Consider the following 21,358-nt stretch of genomic DNA (forward strand, 5'->3'; position numbering starts at 1 on the left):
TCTTGCCGGGTATGGAGCACTTTTGTCACCGCCGTTGAGCGATAACTCGCCGAGACATTCATTCTTGTAGACTCCTCTCCTCGTAGCCTCAGAATGACGATCCCCTTGGAATACGATGGCCTCATCAAAGCCAGTAACGTTCGCAGGCTGGTGCAGCGCAGGTTCCATCTCATCGTATGGCGTGCAGCATTTACACAATGGTATGACAGATCCCCTAGCCATCTCTGAGCATCTCATTTCACATGAGTGCGGGTTCATTTGGGTCGGCAAGGGCAGCTATCGCTTCGGAAGGCTGTTGTGCATAGCAACCAAACACGCCAATGGATGGCCAACTCGGAAAGGAGATCTTCCTCGTTCTTTCTAGGAGGAACCGCGACTCGGGTTGAGAATATCAAGCAACTCTGGTCTAGATTCAGTGTTTCTTCTTTCTTTGGGCCATGAGTTTCTTGTAATGCTCCTTCCTGCCGCTGGTTGATTTGTGTTGAATCTCTGTGTATTTCCGCTTGAACCGGCCAGTGACTCGTTCGATAGCGATGGCCTCTTCAACGAAGTTCTTCGTGCGATCCTTTTTGTTGATTCTTGAGCTGTAGAACTCGGTCGGCCCTTCGATCACCGTGCCCGTTTGTGAAAAGGTGGGAATTTTGCCCTTGCGGTTATTCTTTTTGTAGTGTCGATGCGGGTCAAGGACGGATCGCATTTCAATGAGTTGAAGGTCTCGCTTCAACTGAGGAGTAAGATCGGTTTTCGGGAGCCCGAACCATTCAGGGCCGGCATTGAGCTGATCATTCTGTTCGGTTTAGTATGGGTTTAAACACAAACGAAGAGTACAGTAGAGACGGAAGATATCAAAGTCAGAGTAACTATGAAATAATATGCTCTCACGGAAGCAGGGCAGGCCAAAAAGGACTGCTGGTCTGCATCAAGGAGAAATTTGGGATTGATTTTCCTCATGTAGTAGGCTTGGGAGAGGGCGAGTAATGAACGTACAATCTTGTTTGATTTCTTCGCGTCATCAACTGATCGCAGGTCACTTGATAGCGGCGTCTGAGAGGATTTCACTAGTGCTTTGGGGTCGGTCTGCACAACACCATTGCTGTCCTTGAGGTATCCTGTTCGGTCCAGTCCATGGCGCAGTTTCGGCAGGCTGTGGATGTATTAGAAGTGATGTTCCAACTGAGATTTTGATGCTTACGGTTTTCTGTGTTTCGCTCTGGGCTCACCTGTCTCTAGGCTTACCTCGTTCTGGATGCCAGCAGGAGCAAGTTGTGCTACTCTTGCTCGTAGTCGTGCTTCTGCGTCAAGGAGAAGTTGATCGATCTGTGCATCGCTGAGGATCTCACTTGTCATGACGAGGCAAAATCCAGGGACTCTATGGACTGGCTAGAAAAGAGAGACTCCACTCGCGAGACATAAGATATCATATTCATTCACAGCCCAGCAACATGAGAAGAGCACATCAGAGATTTAAGGTTGGGGAAATATTTTGTGGTTGGTCTCCGCCCACACCGGAAAGTTTGCCGAACACAGCACAGCCTCGTCACCGCAGCCTTGCAACCTCAGAGCCCAGAAAAGGCGTGCTGGAACATCTGCTCTTCGCTAAACAATACTCTTCGCATCGCTAACAAGTCCTGGAACCAGCATGCGTTGAAGCTCTGTATGAGCTACGAGGTACTGAGGATTGCCGTAGTACCATTTAGTTTGCTAAGAACACGTGGAGGACTTCTCTATATTGTACGAGTAGGGTCGATAATATCTGGGTCACGAAGTCTTGGTCTGCTCGTTGATGCCAGTCTGGTAATGGGCCCGACATCGAGCGCTGTTGATATCAGTGCCAAGTTTCCTAGCCATACTTGGCGGGTCAAAGCCTCTGAACCCCTGACCGCTGGGGTGAACGTTGGGAAAGTAGTTGCACGCCACGTAGGTATGTAAAATACGTTACTCGATTTCCCGACTGAGTGTTCATTTCTGGAAATGCCATTGCTTGAAAAAAAACAAAAAAACGCCGACCTTGGGTAATAGTGAGAAGCCAAAGAAGCACGAACTATGGCTAATCATGTGAACTTAGGCGACCACATAATTTGACTTCGCTGGAGCAGCGTACTCGTATATCAGCGATTTCCGTGGGACTACATGGGAGTGCAGGTATATCAAAACACCGGTGGCAGATTCTTCTGAATACTGGAACCACTCGCTTGCCAGTCCGGAGTTTCTTATCGGCACCGAGTCCTCCGTCGGGAACACGTAATTTTCTCAATCGTCAGCCCGAATTAGTGCTCCCTCTCCGTATGACGCAGGAGCTATGGATATTCGTCCTTCGTTTGAAAGCTAGCATCACTCTAGCTTCACATACGGACACTCCTCCTTCGCAGCGACAATTAAACCTTTGGCCCAAGTGTGTGGAATCGCTAGCTCAGACCTTGGGAGAGGATCTCGGATATTCTATGCACAATTTACTCCATATTGTGGCTATTGTCTTGGATCATGCAACTAATTAGCTTGAAGAGCTTCGAGAATTGATTTAGATTGCTTCCAACTTTGTCACCAGCTGGAATGATCAATTGCCATGGGGCGGCGACATATCGTAGGGGAGTTGTTGGCGTCTTGATCGTCAACGATGAGTCTGCGCGCCAGGAGCAAAGAGCTCCAGGTCACGAACATTTACATACCACGGTACCAGAGGACTACCTCAATCCTTGAGATATTCCATCACAAATTTGTGCAGGCGTTTCAAAGCTCACTTTACCTTGACCTCGAAGCCGCATTTTCCATGAATAACAGGTCCTACTCAAGCCCTCCAGGGGAACAGGGTGAGAAGGATTCTTCTCGTGTTTGACGGAGACTTCCACGCGGGAGACCAGGCGCTCGGCAAACAGGATGGCAAATTCCTGAGGAGATACTAACGTTTCGATTCCCCTCCCTTTGGCCAGGAGATCTGAAATTTACTCCAGATGTGTTTCCCACAGCTTGTTTAAGCGCACTGTGATGGTATATGAGCAATCCTAGCACTGATGGTCTGTGCATTCAATCGTGGCTTGCTCAACCGTAGAGCCACCCGGAGAGCTTTCATGGCTCTTGGCTTATCTTACCTAACCCAACCCCGATATCTGGGTTGAGATGCAGGATTGACAACGCATCAGGCGGTGTTCACCACGACAAGGGTCAGCTGCAATGATGCCCAACCGTGATGCCATCGGTGCAGCCTCGTTTCCTGAACGCCGGAAGGAACCTCAGCTGTAATCCAGCGTCGGTCAAAATGAAGCGACTGGCGTCATCCTCCGCACTGTGAAGACATTGTCGGGGCAGAAGACGGCACTGTTTGGAATAGGTTCTCTACAACTTCCGAAGAATCATTCTCGTTGCAGAGGAAGAATAGCCCCCTATCAGCCTTATTATTGGTGTTCTGAAGAAACGTCAGAAGAGTCTGAGGTAGACGATGATCATCAGGAACAAAAAACAAGTGCATGAGACAAGTGGATTTATACGTAAGGCACGGAGCGAGCGAAAGGACTTCTCATCGGCTGGTTGTCATATGATGGGTACCCTTGCTTGGTCTGCTGGGTGTTGCGCAACGGTGCCTTGACTCAATCGACGAGGGCTGGGAGCAGTGCTTTGCCAGCGAACCCGGATAGTTTTGTACCTGAAAAATCCCATCACCTGAGCAAATCAACCTTTAAAAGTGAAGCAGTCCATAGGGCGGAGCGGTAGCCAGTAGCAGGCGTGATGTGGCAAGTTGTCTCCATCATTGGTCTTTGGACTGGGTCGCCCGATTGGCCGCAGAATGGCTTGTTTACAAAAGCCGTCGTGAGGAGCAAGGCTCTGATGACGGAGGCAGACCATGAACCAGCCCGAGAAGAGAGCAGAGGAAATACAAAAATGCCATGCTGGAAACTACAAAGTGTGAGAGGCGCCCGCACTGGCACTGGCAAAGCTCGAGCTCTCGCTGTTGAAGAGGAAGAGGAAGTGATACCCCGCCCACTTCTCTGGCTGCCACCGCAACTGCCCTCTCTGCCACAGTCCGCTGCAACTGCCTCCTCCCAGAGTCCCAGAGTCCCAGCCGCTTTTGAGCCTCGCTCCTGCCTTGCAAAACCGCATTGATCGCAGCTTCCCTTCCAGCCGCACACCGACTTTGCTTTCTCGTTCCGTCATCCAATTTATCATCACCGTTTCCTGTTTCTCCTGGCTCTACCTTCGTATACGTTGCCTGAAACTCCCCAACCTCCTCCAACCCTCTTCTACACGCCTCTGCGCATGCCATATCTTCCGGCGCATTTGAGAGACTGCAGGCACAGCTCAACCGGGTGCCCTCCATCTTCTATCTTCACAGATTCCTAATATGGCTGACCGGAAAGTCGACCCGCCAGTCTATGATCCCGGCAGTGGGCTGGGCCATTATGGCAAGTAGAATATAATGGCATTGTTCAATACCGGACAAAGACTAACAGACGCGCATGTACAGGAGCAAGCGCAGCAGTATGTAACCATCCTTTTCGTGAGCAAATGCACCAATCGCAGTTCCCGAGTCTGTCTAATTGCAGCGGTCACGGCCTTGTCTCAATCCACGAACCTGACGAGCTGTGCGCGATGCACCCATTACAGTCGAGAGGGGCTCATGAGCTCTTCGTCCCCCCCGCTTGTGTCCTGCAGCACTGGAAACTGATTCTGAGTCATCACAGTTATCGGCACAAGGCTATGTACCCCATACTGAGCTCTACTCCGGGCTATGGTCGAATGTGAGCAATTAGACTCGCTCGAGGTGGCTGTGAAGCGACAACTAACCCCCTTATCAGATCAATCAAGGACTCACTGGACCTTCACGTGAGATTCTGGCCACATATTGGCAACAGACAATCAATCACCTCGAAACGGATACCCACGACTTCAAAATCCATCAATTGCCCCTTGCGCGCATCAAGAAGGTGATGAAAGCTGACCCAGAAGTCAAGATGATTTCCGCCGAAGCACCCATTCTCTTCGCCAAAGGCTGCGATATCTTCATTACTGAGTTAACAATGCGAGCATGGATCCATGCTGAAGACAACAAGAGGAGGACACTTCAACGGAGTGATATTGCTGCTGCATTGGGTAAGAGCGACATGTTCGATTTTTTGATCGATATTGTGCCAAGGGAGGAGAGCAGTGGCCATGGAGGCTCTGCTAAGCGCCCTAATACCAGTGGTCAGGCCGCAGCAGCTCAGATCCCCCAACAGCCGCCACCACAAATGGCTCCACCAGATTATGGTCTGCAGCATGGGACCATGGGACCACCTGATAGTCAATATGGAAGACCTCAGATGTATCCGGGACATATGGGAGCAGATGGCCAACAAGATCCGAATCAAGGTTACGGCCAGGCTCCGCAGATGTTTGGTGGTGGGGACATGTATAATCCATATACCCAAGGACAATTTGGAGGAGCTGGTGCACAACAGGTAAGCCCATGTGCTCCTTGAACACCTTTTCTTCAGCTTGTTCTTGCATTATAATTCATGCACAATTGGACCGCTACTGACTGAAACTCACTCACTGCAGATGTATTCAGGCATTCCCGGACAACGTCCACAAAGCCAGGGCTACGGAGGACCGAGACCAGGAACAGCAGGCAGGAATGAGCAAGAGCAAGCTTATGGTCCTAGCTGAACTGTGAAATTGCAATTTCTGCGCTGCGAAATGTTTTCCTTTTATGTTGAAGTCTGCGATTGCAGCAACATAAAGATGATACCATGGGTTCTTGAGGGTCTGTACTTTGATCTGTCCGACTGAACCGTCCAGAACACAAGCAAATACGCCGACCAGGACCCAGTGCAAGTCTGCACAAACAAAACAAGAATGATACTTTTTCGGTTACTGAGTCATCCCGCATCCCAGTTCCACTACCATCCTCTTTCATTTAACAAATTAAGGAGCGGACTTGCGGGATCAACAAACCCGAATGCGATCTCTTCTACTATCCAGGAGTTTGAAAAGGGTGAACTCGGCCTAGAGCTACCTCGAGGGAAGAATGTAATCGTAAAATTGACTGCTTTGTTGACCGCTTCGGTCCCGCGTAGACGAACACTATCTAGAAATTCACTTCATGAGGCAAGTTGAGGGACAGCTCAGGGAAGACAAGCACACAATAGTCTTTGCTTCGGGGCCTATTTGTCCAGTTGTCACATTGATAAACTAACCTATGAGAATATCAAATGTGCTCAAACGATTTCCTAGCACGTGCAATGGACTTTGATCCGTGTAGTCCTCGTGCCCAGTGCAAGATGCAACGCATTGAACAAGCACAGCTGCCCCGCTCTACCGTACAAACGCTCCATTGACAGCAAGACGCGTGTTATCGTAAGTAACCCAAAATCACCTTCCACTGTGCATGAAGCGGTTCTGCAGCGCCGCAAACGTATTGCCGGGAGCTCTACTCCCCGTGCTGGCATGGTGGCTCAGGGCCGGGCTCTGGGTTCCACCACTGCTTCCGCGATCACTCAGTGTCGGGCTCCGCACATCAACATGCACGACTTTCTCCAACAGCTGCGGACCCTTCAGCGGGTCGACGTTGCGGTATTTCTTATTACGAAGCGAAATGTCGTAGAACTCGTCCGGCTGGTCGGTGGACATGAGGGCGACGGTCTGGACGAGCTCGTCGAGCGACTCGAGTAGAATCGAGTTGTTGGGGAGCGTCTCCACGTAGGAGCGGAAGTGCGAGATGTCCATCGAGAGCTGGGAGATGGAGGTGGTCGTGATGCGCTCGACTGAGGGGTTCAATGGGAGGGAGAGGATGGAGGAGGCAGTGTGCGAGATCGCGTTGAAGAGCATGAGGTCTTTCAGGGAGGAGGGGAGCGAGAGGAGCACCGAGTTGATGATGTTGGCGAGGTAGCGGGTCAGGGTGAGGATGTAGTTGGAGGGCTCGGACGGTGGTACCCGGCTGAGCCAGTCGTACTCTGCCGTCTCGATCAGGTCGGACACCTTGCTGTTCACAAGCTCGAAGATGCGGTTCTCGGCCGTCTTTTGGTGGGTGGAGAATTGGGAGGTCGCGCGCAGGGACACGGCTGGGCCGGGCGTGAGGGAGGAGGCGCGGGCGGTGGAGAGGAGAGACTCGAGCTCGTGGCACGCCGTCGTGAAGTGGGAGAGGTTAATGAGGATCTGCACGATTTGGCCCAGGTATTGCGACGAGAGCTTCGAGACTAGGCTTGCGCAGACTTTGGTGGTTAAAAGGTCGTCCAGAGATGTGAGGAGCTGTGCATCGATTTTGGCGGACAACGGTCCCGGCGCGTCGTCCTGTGAGTTGAAGAAGTAGAATTGGTTTAGGAAGTTTCGGATATCGATGCAGCAGAGCGGGTACATTTGCGAGAAGGGAAAGACGGTCGGGAAGGCCATCTCCTGCACCGGCCGGTCCGGCATGTACCACGAGACGTTGACGACCTTTTCGAACTCCTCGGCGTTCTGGATCGGCATCGGCATGTAGTCGTCGGTCGACACGATCTCGATGAAGTCTTCGCTGAATCGCTGCTCGAGGAGCTCCGCGTAGCTGTCGAACAGGACCAAGACGAACTTCGACATCGCGCTCGTGTTGAAATTGAATGAGTTCATCGTCTGGATGAACAGGGACAGCAAGTTCTTGATCTTCAGCAGGTGTTCCGCATTATCGACTGCGCTCAATGCTTTCGACATCAGACTGATTGCTGTTTGGCACAGCGAGTCCCAGTTTTCCTCGACCTGGTTAGACATGTTGTGTTAGCTTTCTTGGTTTAAAACCTTGGAGTTTCAGTTGTCGTTGTTGCCCACTCACGTCTGTAGTTGACCGAAGATCAGGCACCTTCTTCATTGTTGCTCTCTCCATGATCGCAAACCCTGCGATGTCTTCTAGCAAGGAGTGTAGGTCACCCATCTCTTCATCTACGAGAGATATTGAGTTTTGTAGCAACAAATCTCGCTGCGCCTTTCGGCTGGCGCCGTAATCTGCCTTGAACTTGTCCATTTGACCTAAGGATCTGTGGATGTGTAGTGCCTCGAATAGCGGTGTAAAATCAACTTCGAGGTCCTCGCTCTTGAGCAAATTCAGCTCCTCACGTTCGTCGGCTACAAGTTCGATGGCTGAGTTCAATCTAAAATTGGCTAGATACTGGTTCTTCTCGGCTCTCTCCTTCTGTCTCTTCTGACGCAGATCCGTATGGTAGAAGGACAGTTCACCCAGGTACTGAGACATCTCACGGACGCGAAATAGCCAGGTGTTCAGATCAGCCATGACGGCTTCGGCGATGGATTTCTGTGTTGCCGGAACGGATGATTGAATGATTTCGCTCAGCTGATACTGCGTCACGCTTTGTAGGTGAACACTTTGAAGTTCGTCTAAAGCCCTCAGAGCAGCATAGTGCTTCTTCTGATCGCGAAGCTCTTGGACTTGATTCGCTAGTCGAAGGACTTCTAGGCAATCTTGTAAAGCATGGTTAGCCTCATCGATGTTCTGCCTAACACCTCGAGATTCCACCAGAGCTTTCTTCTGCTCAACCAGTTTTTCTGTACTTGCTTGGATGGACTGGTTCAGCTCCAGGATCTCATTCGTCAAAGTCACTGTTCCTTCGCGAATACGAAGCAACTGGTTGACAGATTTCACGAATTCTTGGTGGTTCGTGTTACATTGCCTTTCGATTTCGGCCTCCCTGGCCGCTGCCAGGTCTGATAGCTGTCCAAGCAGATGTGATGTTTTGTTTCCATAGCTGTAATCCTTGATGTAGGGGATCAGCTGGTCAAGTGTATCTGCATCTGACGATGAAGTCACAATCTAACCTAGATGTCAGCGGATATCTCGGCAGGATCAACAGAGACGCACTTGTTGAAGGACGCTATTCATGTCATTTTTGTACGGTGCCATGGAAGGCATTGCTCTCAACACAGCTAGAGGCTCCTAGTGCTCTGGAATCACGAGTAAAGACGTGTCTCAACTTAGGTAGGTGCCTCTAGAGCCCCTGACTGGATCTGTGAGTTCTGAAGGTCAACTTTATCCTAGTATGTCAATCTTATCATTTGTTTCATCTTCCTGATTTCGTCGCAAGATTGAGTAGGTAGATATTCTGGACAAAGGGCATATGCATATGTGTGTCTCCCACGTTTCTTGTACCCGTAGAGTCGTAGACTACGTAGAGCTGCCTGAAGACCATTATCCATCCCTGTGTAGCAGGTAAGGGGACGCTAACGCAATCCAGCTAGCGCCTCGGAAGAACCTCGGTATTGCCTTTGACATATATCTCATTATCATCATGTCCAACAACACTCTTGCTCGTCAATCCTTCTTCCTTCTCATCATCACAACCTTTGACGGGATTCTCAATCACGAAGCCTCATAGAGCTTAGTGCTGTGGTGTGTATGTTAGCCACGATGTCTCTGAGCTGCACGTTTATGATGAAGAGCTTGTGGACCATATCTAGGTGGGAGTCAATACTTCAACTTGCCTAAACTTGGGGGAGCGTGCTTTCTTTCTTTCTTTCTTTCTTTCTTTCTTTCTTTGTTTCTTTTGGAACAGAGCACTGAGGCTGCAAAGCACTGACACTAGCAGTGGAAGCACGTTCAACTTGGACTTCCTCAACGTGGCGCCCCGGTACGCTGCAGGGGAGAGGAGAGAAAAAACTGTTCAAAGTGCCAATCCCTTGGGCATTTGATTGCAGGTGCTGCTATGGACATCTTTGAAGCACTATTCTGCCATGGACACCTTGGAAGCCCTACTCATACCTACAAGTGCCCACAAGCAATATTCTCGCCGACTAAGCGGTCACATGTGCTGGATGTCATGTGCTTTGTTAACTCGAATGCCAAGCCGTTGCATGGGCAGGTGCAAAGAGTAAGAGCACTGGTGAGGCAAGTACGCAGCAGCCAGACGGGGGTGCATCTATGGCCGGTGTCGTGAACGCATGGATTTTCGTGGTCTCTCGCATACAAATTGTGTGCGGATCCCCACGACACCACGACGCTCTTCGTGGTTTGCAGATGGTCATCGCCGCGGCGACGACCTGCTCATGCCTTCAGTTCATTGCAACCATCGACATTGTTGTGAATTGCTCATCGCACCATACCCCGTTCGGTCGCTACACAACCCAGCTGCTCTTTCCTCTTCTCATATTTAAACCTCCTTCCTTTCCCTCCTCTCTTCTCACTTCCTCATCCTCTCTACCACGCTCTTTTCGAACACTCTTTGTTCCCACACTCTTTCAGTACCGATTTCTTCGTTATTCTTTCCTATTCATCACGCTCTTTACCGCTCCCTGTCAATCTCCCTCTCCGCTTGAGCAATGACTCGCAAGAAGGTTGGAGCTACTTTCCAAGGTGAGTCCTGTTCCCAACGTCTTGGTTTTGTGTCTTGTCTTCTTTCAACAGCGACGCAAGTTCAACTCCTCAAATTTTCTTGCCCTGCTGCCCCTTATTCTCTCTCTCCATCCTCTTCTCTGAGACGTTGACGTCGCCGTTGTGGCAACGTGAGCCCTCACGACTGGTCCTGGGTAGCCAGTGCATCGGCACAGTCCCTCAGCTCAAGCATTCTCTTGCCCAAGTACCATTTCTCTATCACGTTGTCCACCTAACAATATCACTATCAAACAGCAATGTCTCCATCCACTGCCGTTGCCATGGCTTCCAGCCCACTTGCCTCTGATGAGACTACTTCCACTGGCACCCCTTCCACCAACCTTACTGCTTTTACTCCCAAAGCCGCTCCAGGCACTGCTGGACGTGCTTCCACTGGCAATAAGCGTCGTGGACCTCGCAATACCATCTTTGTGGACACTGCTCGGTAAGTCTCCCAAGGCTGAGTGCTATGGTGTTACACTCCCTTCACATTCGCTAACACCAAACAGTCTCGATGATGATGTCTTCTTGTCTGCACCCACCCCTACTACTTCTACCAGACTGTCTCCCACTGCCGAGGTCTTCACTCCGCGTCTTCACAATGTCTTCGACATTCCAGCTGAGCTCGTCAACATTGTTGGCCAAGCTGAGGTTCGCCAGCTCCTTGTGTCTGACGAGGATCTTGTCGATTCTGACGAATTCTCCGACGATGGTACCGGTGTTGCTGTAAGATTGCCCCTGCTTGGCGGTCTCCCTCACGTTGGTGTTTTGCTAACACCCTCCAGAAGGCTGCTGTCCACACTCATGCAGAGCTTGGTGGACCAGCCCTCACTCCTGAAAATTGCCCTGCCCTTACCCCTGAGCATCGTGGCCGACATGAGTTTGAAGTCCGCCACAAGATGATTATTCGTGGAACTGAATCCAGCGCTCGTGAGAAGCACCACGGCAGAAGCTTCATCTCCAAGGTTGAGCTAGCCGAAGGATCTTTCACCACTGATGAGCATCTGTTCCGTTCCTTCCTCGTTGGTGGCATTCCACTTGACTATCCTACAGCTGCCATTGCTGTGTCCTTCTCAGTATGTCTTCCCCTCCCACACTGACGTTTGCGTCACTGACGTTTCAGCCATCGGTGTTTCCGTCATTGAAGTACATCAATGCTGTTCAGGTCCTTCGCGATGGAGCCTTTACTGTCTCTTTTGGCGACATCCGTGATGCCAAGAAAGCCTTCGACAGCGTTCCTTATCTTGTTCCTGGTGCTCGTGCCATCTACATGAGCCCCAAGACTCTCGCTGCCGACCTCAACCAAGACCCAGCTGTCGTCTCTGACTTCCATGGACAGGCAATCATTACTGTTCGCTATACTTCTTGGGTCATCCCTGCTCAACCTATCATCAATGAGATGAGACGTCTGCTTGGCCAGTGTGGTGATGTCAAGGCCCTTCATGCTCTTGATCCGCTCGATCCATCAAGTCACACTCAATTCCGCGAGTTCCGTGTCGAGTTCTACAATACAGATGCTGTTGCTGTTGCCAAGGATCTTCTCACTGGTGACTATGACAAAGTAAGTTCCTACCTCCTGGCTCCTTGTCATTGCCTAACGTTGCAACAGTACAGCATCACCGTCACCACCTACACTCCAGATGTCTACAATCTTGTAGCCCATCTCAATGGACGCAATCCAAGAGATCTTGTATTCAGCTCCCAGACCCTCAGCATTACTGGTCGTTCAACTGTTCCTGTTGATCCAGACTATGACCGAATTGCTGCTGCGCTTCAACGTGGAGCACTTCGTACTGATCGTCGTATCAACCACAACACCAACCACAACGCTGTCGATCTCAATCGCATCACTGCAGGCGTTGATGTGCGTACCACAGTAAGTATTGACTACTTTGCCCTTTCTTGATTTCTACTTACCTTGCCTAGATCATGCTCCGCAACATCCCCAATCGTGTTGATCAGCCCCTCTTGAAGGCCATCATTGATGAGACCAGTGCCGGGTGCTATGATTTCATGTACTTGCGAATTGGTGAGCACCTCTCCCATCTCAGCACTATCTCATGCTAATGCCTACCAGATTTCGCTAACAATTGCAATGTTGGTTATGCCTTCATCAACTTCATTGACGTAAGCTCTGGTCGCCTCCGTTCTCCAAGTCCTCACTAATCATCTTCATAGGCGCAATTCATTCCCCCTGTATGAACCCTTATCATTGCCGAAGGCTTGACTAACGTATATTAGTTCATCATTGCTCGTGCTGGTCAACGTTGGAACTGCTTCAACTCGGACAAGGTCGCTGAGATCTCCTATGCTAGTAAGTCGCTCCTCTCTTCTCCTTTGACGGACTTGTTCTGACAACGCGTGCCAGCTATCCAAGGCAAGGACTGTCTCGTCTCCAAGTTTCGCAACTCATCCGTCATGCTTGAACATCCTGCTTTCCGTCCCAAGGTATGCTCGATTCCCTTCAGCCCTGTTGGTCAGCACTAATATCTGTCAGCTCTACTACCCAACTGGTCATCCCAATGCTGGCCAGGAGGAGAAGTTCCCTGATCCAGATAATCCGTCCAAGATGCGACGCTCTGTCGAGAATGCTGAGCACGTTGGTCTGTACCCTTCGCGTCTTATTCAGAGCTCCCTTGATCCTCCAGCTGTCGTTCCATCTCGCACTCCTGGTTGCATGAATTGCTCGGAAGAGAAGCGCACTCGTTTCCTTCCCCCTGCACGTGCACCAAAGCCTGTTCCATCAACAGTCTTTGTTGATACCTCTAGTCCTTTGGATCCCTTTTCAGGCAAAATCACTCGCCCTCTTCCGTGAGCACTTGATATCCTTATCTTTTACACGCGCAAATGAACACTAACCTTACCCGTCTTGCAGGTCTTTTCGCCCCTAGACAAGGACAGGCTTACCGTGAAGAGCAACGTCGTCGTCGATCTCAGTATGATCGTGGTACTCCTGGCGCAGACATCGAGCTAGGGCTGTTTCAGCATTTCAGATTCCAAGATCCAGCATTGTCCCCAATGAACAAAAACTTTCATTTTCCAAGATACTAGCTCAGCATGATCGTGGCGCTGGTCGTTCCATACAGTTTCAGGCCACAGTACCGTTGGGTTCGGATGTCTTTGGGGGTGGTTTGCACACTTCAGCCTGGAGACTCATTTCTTGCCCTTTGGCTTGGATGTTGTATTCCTTGCATTCCACTTAGGATTATCCTGGAAGGACACAGTTGCTTGTTTCCTCATCATTTCATGGTCAGATAACCTAAGATGACCATCCATTTGCCTTAATACTCCTTTTCCAGTCATGTACTTTCATCAAGATGGGCTTTTTCGGTGTGGAGAATGATCAATGTGTCAGGGAAATGATGCAAGAATAGAGCTGTAATGAAAATCGTTGAAACAACAAACAACGCTCTCTCCAGTAGCAATTTTCAAGTGAGTGTCCCGGGCTGTGAAGCCTGGACTTAGTAGATGGTTGTGATGCTCGAATTGCCCCCGGTGGCCGCTTATTGGTGAAGCGGGGAAACCAGCTCGGCCTTCAGTGGTCCCAATTTCGACAACAACAGGACATTCTTTTCGCGATGTGAAGCCCCCTACACAAACAGAGCGTACGCCTACAACAACGGTCCTTTGTACTAGCGTTCCTCATGAAGTGCGCTTTACCAATAAACCTACAAATTCTGGAAAAGAGTATCTGTGATTTTCCATGCATCGAGCGTCTCCATCATATCCAATACCTTACCATTATTGGCCACAAATCCTGTGCGTAAAATGAAACCCTATCTACCGAGAGGACGCAGGTTTGAACAGACCAACTATACTGCTGACGCAGCGAAAAGCGTCAATTTCACCATGTCTCCTACAGCAAGCTCTGGAGCTACCAAGGGCCAGTCTAGATCTCAGACAGAGTTGGCCAAATCTCTGCATCTCATCGATTCAATCTTTGTGCGGCATAAAAACCAGCACCGAAGACAAGCGTGGTGGATACCATTGTCGCTGATTCGCAAGGCTCTGCGGAAGTATGTAGTACTTCAAGCCCGTGAGAATAAGCTCAAGACCCCTATTCGGACTGCAGGAGCTATACAAGCGGTGCAGGATGCAGAAAATGTTCGCCGCCGCTTCGAGGTTGAGACTCAAGTGAGGCGCGAGCGGGAGATGTTGGGTGCATGGATCCGCAACACCCTGTGTCCACGGTGTTATGTCGCCTTTTCCGGCCTTGTCGCGGACACACAGTTTACCAATCTTGGTATGGTACTGATGGGTGTACTGGCTGAGATCGCGGGAGTGGTTGGCTTGCCTCAAGCATCAGGTGAGGAGCTGGAAGAGGATGGGAGTGTCGTTCGAGATGCCCAGGCTACGACGAGGCAAGCGAGAAGCGTCACTGCGCACAGTTTACAAGCTGTGGGAGCCGAAAGGGGAACGCTGGTGGAGAGAATCTACGACAGTGATGATCTTGGTGAGGTTATTGAAAGACACAGAGACTCTCCAGAGGTTCGAGAGTCTCTACGAACATCGCATGCAGATCATGACATTCGCCGCTTATCAGTATCAGTTGGGGCGAAAGAAAAGGTTGGCGGAGGTACATTTGCCTCACCGAAAGCACAGCCGCCGGGTGACAACCCGTCACAGGACGACGATATTGAGATGGAAGAGGATTCAGTAGCCGTCGATGCTTTCTGCACAGTCACAACTAGGCACAAGAGCCCTACAGCAAAGGCTCAGAAATCAGCTGCACAACGTTCCAGAAACCGAAACGCGACGCAAGCCATACGAGAGAAGCGGACCAAGAAGTCTGCGGTGTCCTTGCAACCCACATCCATAGCATCCACCCCTCCATCTTCTCTGTTCAGCAAAGAACACTCTTCAACTGCAACTCCTCCACTGGCTGCTAAGCGGCAGCTCCTATCCGGAAAGATCAACTCTCCGCCCAAACCTGCCATTCCAGAGGCATTCAGCAAGCAAAAGGGACCCGTCGAGGGAGAAGAGCCTGAGCTCGTGGAGAACAGGACCAAGAAGACAACGAAGAGCAGCGGCACCGACAAGAGCAAAAGCAGAAAGAAGAAAAACGCCATTGATGACATGTTCGCCGGTTTTGGATGAGCCGTTTCTTTCGAAGACACATGCCTCACGCCCCACACTCAAGAACCAGAAACGCCGATTGTTGTCTCCCCCTAGTCTTTTCCCCCCATTGGAATAATGAATGGTCCTTTGGTCATGACGAGATTGATGAAACGTTGCCAATTCGAAGAGGGACAGCCAAACTCCATCGCTCAGGCTCCTGCTAAGAGGCGAAAGACGGAAGTCTCAGCAAGCCCTTCCCTTCCTTCACAAGCAGAGCCCTGTCAGGAGTCGCCGCACTCCCACGTGCCTCCATCTCATCTCGATTTTCCCTGTCGACGTAGCCGTAGACAAACTTGGCTCATCAACGCCTCGCCCCCGCACACCGCACAGAGAGTTGTGGTCAGGAGAGCGCGAGATCCCGATTGCGTAGGAGGAGTCCGCTCGGGAGCACACATAGAGTCACGCCCGCGCAGTACGAAGATAGACCCCGTACCGCTGCTGAGCAGGTCGTGGAGCTCGCGAATGAGAAGCAGTTGGATTGGACAAAATGCTTACATACAGGTACCAACTTATTTGAACCCACTTGTAGCAGAGATATCTTAGACTTTCGAACTGAGGGAGCCCGCAGTTGGTGGTGATAATTAAGCCCATTGTTAGCAATCGCGTGGCATGGCATGCGTTCGCTGAGTCTACATGGCTGATCTAGCTAGCTAATTGGATCGACGTTTCTAAGACTCGGCATCTCAACTCCATGGTCCTCACGCTTGCAGCAAAACCGTCCTGTTGCCATTCTCAACCATCAACGGGCGGTCCGTGTATCCCACTCCAATCAGAGCTCTGGAAAATGAAATATCGATAAAGTACATTTCCTTTGTTCTGGTACCCTCAACCTCAGCCGTAAATAATGCCAACCATCTCGCCTTACACCCCAAGAAGAGTATCCCGACCGCACCCGTCAACTTTCAATAATTTTGCCATTGGTCCTATCATATATTCCGTAGCACGTTTGCATGCAGCCATTCCGTTCCTTGTAAACACCCCACTCGCTATGCAAAAAAAAAGAAAAAAAAAGGGTGGGGAACCAGGCGAGGCACACCATAATAAGCTCATCAACGGTTTCGGCTGTTGCCATGGCGGTACTGCATGTGGCGATGCCTGTGGTGTATGTTATGGTGGTAGCTGTTGTTGGAGGGATTTTGTTGGTGGTGGTATATCCAGCCGCTGCTCTTGTCGAAGACAGGCTTCTGCGGAAGTGGATGCTGGAGATCCTATCTCCGCCCATTGTATACATCCTGAGGCTCAGCTGGCCCCCCTCCTCGCATTCCCCCTTCATTTCCAGGGCCTCCATACCCACGATCTCTATCGGGTGGGAGATGTTGATGAGCGTGCCGATCGCGATCGCGATCCCAATCTCTATCTCGCTCTCGATAGCCAGGTGCCCGATCGCGGTTCCGATCACGGTCCCGATCCCTCTCCCAGTCACGCACCGGGCTTCTGCTTCTTGGACGGCGATCATAAGCCGCTGAGGTGTGGTGTGGACCTTGATCGGACTCCCTCATGCGGCCTCTCTCCCTATCATTGGCAGCGCCAGTATCATCATAGCGAATCGGCTCATCGTAATCGGGCACTGAGCCTTCTCTGCGACCCTCACCGTAATGAGGACGGTCACCTCTCCGACCCATTTTGGGCGGAGGGCCCCTATGATCGGGGTCTGCGCTTGAATACGACGGGATATATGTATCTTGGTCGTGTGGATGATTACTACGCCGAATATCACCACCTGGTGGGCCACCTCCTGGTACTCGCGACCTGGAAGGTGGTGGTCCTCGCCCGTCATCGCGATACGACGCATCTGAAGGGCCATACCGATGATTGTCCTCTGAAACTGGGGGTCGGGGCGGAAGAACGTAATCTGCTTGAGGACGACGCGTATGACCATCATCGTAGGGTTGCGGAGGCCCATTTGTTCTCGGCTGATCGTACGGCTGTCGGGGCACGTGTCCATACGACCCGTGGTCCCGATGCGGCGGGGGGCCTCGGTAGTCGGCACCATATGCCCCATTGTGGGCGTGAGGGCCTTGGAGGCGTCTGTTGTAGTTTCCGTGCTTGTGTTGACCAGTTCCATGATGGCGGCCTCCTCCAGGTCCGCGAGGAACCCGACCCGGTTCGTAGTGTGCGAGCGGTCGGCCATTGAGACCCCATTCTCCCTCGGGACCAATGCCAACAGCGCCGCCTGAGGGCGCAGGGGGTGGTTTCGATTTTTGGTCTCTGAACTTCTTGCGGTCAAGTTCGTGCGAGTCTTCAAATTTCGGCAAATCGCCAGGTCTAGCAGGGTATGGTTCGGTGTGGAAGTAAGGGTGCTGGAGGGCATCGATAGCATTGATTCGTTTCCTCCAGTCCAGAGTCAACAATTCGGTCAGTAATGAGAGCGCTGTTGGACTGAGTTCACTGAAAACCCGCTTGATGCTGGGCGACTTGGTGCCAAAATCTTTCACACCTTCACAGCCCGGGAGAGAGCGCCATCCTGGCATACTCTCATCTGTAGGAGATCCAACAAGGTCAAATATCAAATGTGCCTGATTGACATCACTATTGCCAGCTAATATCGGCTTTTCTTTGTACATCTCGCCAAAGACACACCCCACACCCCACAAGTCGATGGCGGTCGTATATTTGCGCAATTGTAAAAGCAGCTCGGGTGGACGGTACCATCTTGTGACTACAAGGGTAGTGTATTCTCGGGTTGCCTCTCCGCCACCGTGGCCGGGGCGTGGAGGTGCATCGTCGTAAGGCCGGGCAAGACCAAAATCAGCGATTTGAAGAATCCCTCGATTGTTGATGAGCAAATTTGCCGCCTTCATATCTCGATGCAGAATTCTGTTTTCGTGTAGGTAGGCACAGCCCTCGAGCAGTTGCTTCATGTAGCATTTTCTTTGAGGCTCGGTGAAGCGGACGTCGGGATTCTCAAGCAGACCGGACAGGTCATGATCCATGTACGGAGTGACCATGAACATACTGGGCTTCTTGCTGGCGTTCTTTGGTCTTTCAACCGCCATCTCCTCAAGTTTGAGGACGTTGATATGGTCGAGTTGTTTGAGAAGTTTGATCTCCCGAAGTGCGGTAATGGGAAAGCCATCTTTTTCATTGTGCATCAAGATCTTCTTCATGGCGACTAGGTGACCCTTCTTCTTAGATCTTGCCTTGGATACTTCTCCAAAGGTACCTTCTCCAAGTTTGCCCAAGTATTCGTAGTCTATAATCCTCGAGCAGCCATGAAATCTTGGCCTGCCATCATCAAGCCTCTCGAGACTTCTTTTGGGTGTTTGGGTGTCGCGAGACATGGTGACGAAAGAGGGAGGTGGTGAGGCAGGGTTGGTTTGATCCGCAAAGTCACTGAATCATTGAGCGTTTGCTACATAGATCGTCCGCTGAACTCCGCAGGGTTGCGGCTGACTTTGGACGACTGCGCCTGCTGCTTGAGCTATTGTTTGGCAGGTTGTGTTTCTGTCGTGGTTATAAAGAGGGCCGAGGCCAATTATGGAGAGATACTATCATGATCTGATCTGCGAGACTTGAACTGTGTGGACTTACGACGAAAGCAGAGGCGCGAATTGTTCAGTTCTGCTTCACATCCCCCTCGAGATGCGCCAACGAGGAGTGTATGAGGTGAGGCCGGCTTGCAGAGAGGAAAGAGACAGAAGTGAACTCTGCATGTGATCAGGAGAGAAAGCGCAACCCAACACGGGGGCAAATTTAGTGAACCAGGGCGGTATTGGGCGTTGATGTTTTGACAATTGGTGCTGGCATGGCAGTCCCTCACTTCACCCAACGTTTGGTACCCAGGACACGTATCCCGGATTATCATTAGTCCGCACCCGCTCAAGGTCGCACCAAATCTGGGCCTGAATATCATGCCGCCCCACCAACACTTCTGGGTACGGAAAAGCGGCGTCGATTATTATGCCAAGATCTACCTCGCAGCAGCTTAGACTCCGACCTCATGCAGATGCTTGACTTGGACGATTCTTGAACACGATTCACCAGCAGTGTCGACCTCACTGACCGTAGGCTACTCCCCACTCACTCAGTCTGGTCTCTGGTTTCAGCTCTGATTAACAAACCAGTCACAGGCACACCACAATGGCCGGAGGCACTCATGGCAAGCCCATATGGAAGGGCAACCACCCCGTTAAACAGATCAACCCTCAACGACCACTATATCGCTTCGCCGCAACCGGCCTTGGAGCTGCCATGTGGTTCTTTGTGAGACAATCCGAGATATCTTCAGCTCCTGCAGCGTACTGACTATGTGTCCCAGTTATTCTACAGAGCAAAGCAGGATGGCGCGGCGCTGCTCGGGTTGAAACACCCGTGGGATCATTAAACAGGAGGAGACGAATGAGAAAAAGGAAAATGAAACATTGTACATACTCATAGAGACATTGTATACGGCGCAAAAAAGGTTGACAATCACCAAGGGTCGCGAAGTGGCTGTATCGATGACAACGCAATGAATCCAAATATTATCCCAACCTCCCGCTAACGTGATCATGAGTACGTCCACGGAGTCTTGACCCATCACTCCTTGAGACTCCGAACCTACCATTGTCCCCAAATCGGTGAATTCGATTGAAAAGATCAAATGGTGAGGTATGGACCCGTTCACCGAACCTGTCCTTTTTTCGCTGGTTTACATTCCAATGCTCCTTTGATATGAGATGCACCTATGCTTCGATGTTTAGGAATAGCAATATGGATCAATGCTCAAGATACTCTCCCTGATTGCCATCACCCTTCTTCTTGAATAAGTAATGGCTCACCCCCCAAGTGTCCCCACCCTCATATGCAAACAACTCAGCACAAGCCATGTAAAAGACCTGCCAACGATAGAACCACATGGCTGCTTTCTCCTTCCCGTAAGACTCCTCCAGGCCCGGCCATATCTCCTTCTTGCTCGCGTTCATCTTGGACAGCCAGTCCTCGCACGTTCGCGCATAGTGCGTACCACTCACCCACCACTGCTTCGACAGGGTCAGATCGTCCTGGAAGAAATGTAGGAGGTCCGCACAGGGCATGGTGCCGCCAGTGAAGAAATGGGTGCTCATCCAGCCCTCCTCGAAGTCGTACGGCGTGTCCTTGTGCGCGAAGATGTGCACGAACAGCATCCCACCGGGCTTCAGCGCACGGCCGATCTTCCGCATCAGCAGCGCGTAGTTCTTCATGTGCTCGAACAGCTCGATGCTGACCACCCGATCGTACATGCTAGGCGAGAACTCATACGTGACCACGTCGCCCGTGATGACCTTCAGATTCGTGAGCCCTTTCCGCTTTGCCTCGCCCTCAATGTAGATCCTCTGTGTCCGCGAGTTGGAGAACGCTGTGACGCTGGACGTCGAGAACCGCTCCGCGAGGTACAGGCTCGCACTGCCCCATCCGCAGCCCAGGTCCAGAATTTCTTGCCCGTCCGACAGGCCTGCTTCCTCGACATACGTCTCCAGCATGGCGATTTCGGCCTGCGCCAGCGTCTCGCCGCCGGTCGGATACAGGCACGACGAGTACTTCATCCGGGGCCCCAGACAAGCTTGCAGCACTGACGTGCTGACCTCGTAGTGCTGCGTGTTGGCCTTGTCTGTCTCGATCGCGATCGGTCGGGCACGCAACGCCGCGACGTATGACATCTTGCGTTCATATGCTTTGGACAGAGACTCGGACTGGATCAATTGTGTGCGCTGGGCAAGTTGTCGTCTTATACCGAGCCGGATCACGCTGCTTGGCAGCCACCCCTTGTCGATGAGGTACTCTAGGTGGCATGGAATTAGTCCTTACGCAAGGCTGTCTTCAGGACATTGACAAAGGCCTGGCAGTATTGTGACTTACCCGTTGGGTCCATTGTCAGAATGATCTACTTGGAAATTCCAAGAGCCTATGTGTGCTCCGCTCGCTTTGCTTACTGAGTGGCTTTTCCGGGAAAAGAATGATGGT

General features: G+C 51.3%; 8 protein-coding genes across 8 annotated transcripts; 4 read left to right on the forward strand and 4 right to left on the reverse strand.

Moving 5' to 3' along the window:
- Positions 1-412: 412 nt before the first annotated feature.
- Positions 413-1,347, reverse strand: A1O9_03318 (uncharacterized protein; the record flags this gene model as incomplete). The annotated part of the gene is made up of 3 exons (XM_013408884.1): positions 413-787; positions 988-1,144; positions 1,193-1,347. The coding sequence occupies 3 exons, from the start codon at positions 1,345-1,347 to the stop codon at positions 413-415; spliced, it is 687 nt and encodes a 228-aa protein (XP_013264338.1).
- A 3,061-nt stretch (positions 1,348-4,408) lies between these two features.
- On the forward strand, positions 4,409-5,450 carry A1O9_03319 (uncharacterized protein; the record flags this gene model as incomplete). The annotated part of the gene is made up of 3 exons (XM_013408885.1): positions 4,409-4,489; positions 4,674-4,730; positions 4,788-5,450. The coding sequence occupies 3 exons, from the start codon at positions 4,409-4,411 to the stop codon at positions 5,448-5,450; spliced, it is 801 nt and encodes a 266-aa protein (XP_013264339.1).
- Positions 5,451-6,342: 892 nt separating this feature from the next.
- On the reverse strand, positions 6,343-8,863 carry A1O9_03320 (uncharacterized protein; the record flags this gene model as incomplete). Its single annotated transcript, XM_013408886.1, has 3 exons — positions 6,343-7,698; positions 7,772-8,764; positions 8,813-8,863. 3 exons carry the CDS (start codon positions 8,861-8,863, stop codon positions 6,343-6,345), a joined length of 2,400 nt encoding a protein of 799 aa, XP_013264340.1.
- Positions 8,864-10,575: 1,712 nt separating this feature from the next.
- On the forward strand, positions 10,576-13,133 carry A1O9_03321 (uncharacterized protein; the record flags this gene model as incomplete). Its single annotated transcript, XM_013408887.1, has 9 exons — positions 10,576-10,763; positions 10,828-11,044; positions 11,104-11,394; positions 11,442-12,194; positions 12,245-12,347; positions 12,396-12,445; positions 12,560-12,632; positions 12,687-12,766; positions 12,816-13,133. The coding sequence occupies 9 exons, from the start codon at positions 10,576-10,578 to the stop codon at positions 13,131-13,133; spliced, it is 2,073 nt and encodes a 690-aa protein (XP_013264341.1).
- Positions 13,134-14,167: 1,034 nt separating this feature from the next.
- On the forward strand, positions 14,168-15,415 carry A1O9_03322 (uncharacterized protein; the record flags this gene model as incomplete). Its single annotated transcript, XM_013408888.1, has 1 exon — positions 14,168-15,415. One exon carries the CDS (start codon positions 14,168-14,170, stop codon positions 15,413-15,415), a length of 1,248 nt encoding a protein of 415 aa, XP_013264342.1.
- A 1,229-nt stretch (positions 15,416-16,644) lies between these two features.
- Positions 16,645-18,717, reverse strand: A1O9_03323 (CMGC/CDK protein kinase; the record flags this gene model as incomplete). The annotated part of the gene is made up of 1 exon (XM_013408889.1): positions 16,645-18,717. One exon carries the CDS (start codon positions 18,715-18,717, stop codon positions 16,645-16,647), a length of 2,073 nt encoding a protein of 690 aa, XP_013264343.1.
- Positions 18,718-19,516: 799 nt separating this feature from the next.
- A1O9_03324 (uncharacterized protein) lies at positions 19,517-19,760 on the forward strand (the record flags this gene model as incomplete). Its single annotated transcript, XM_013408890.1, has 2 exons — positions 19,517-19,639; positions 19,695-19,760. 2 exons carry the CDS (start codon positions 19,517-19,519, stop codon positions 19,758-19,760), a joined length of 189 nt encoding a protein of 62 aa, XP_013264344.1.
- Positions 19,761-20,133: 373 nt separating this feature from the next.
- On the reverse strand, positions 20,134-21,266 carry A1O9_03325 (cyclopropane-fatty-acyl-phospholipid synthase; the record flags this gene model as incomplete). The annotated part of the gene is made up of 2 exons (XM_013408891.1): positions 20,134-21,176; positions 21,254-21,266. 2 exons carry the CDS (start codon positions 21,264-21,266, stop codon positions 20,134-20,136), a joined length of 1,056 nt encoding a protein of 351 aa, XP_013264345.1.
- Positions 21,267-21,358: the final 92 nt, after the last annotated feature.

Source organism: Exophiala aquamarina (assembly GCF_000709125.1).
Source record: "Exophiala aquamarina CBS 119918 chromosome Unknown aczIA-supercont1.2, whole genome shotgun sequence".
Taxonomy (NCBI): domain Eukaryota; kingdom Fungi; phylum Ascomycota; class Eurotiomycetes; order Chaetothyriales; family Herpotrichiellaceae; genus Exophiala; species Exophiala aquamarina.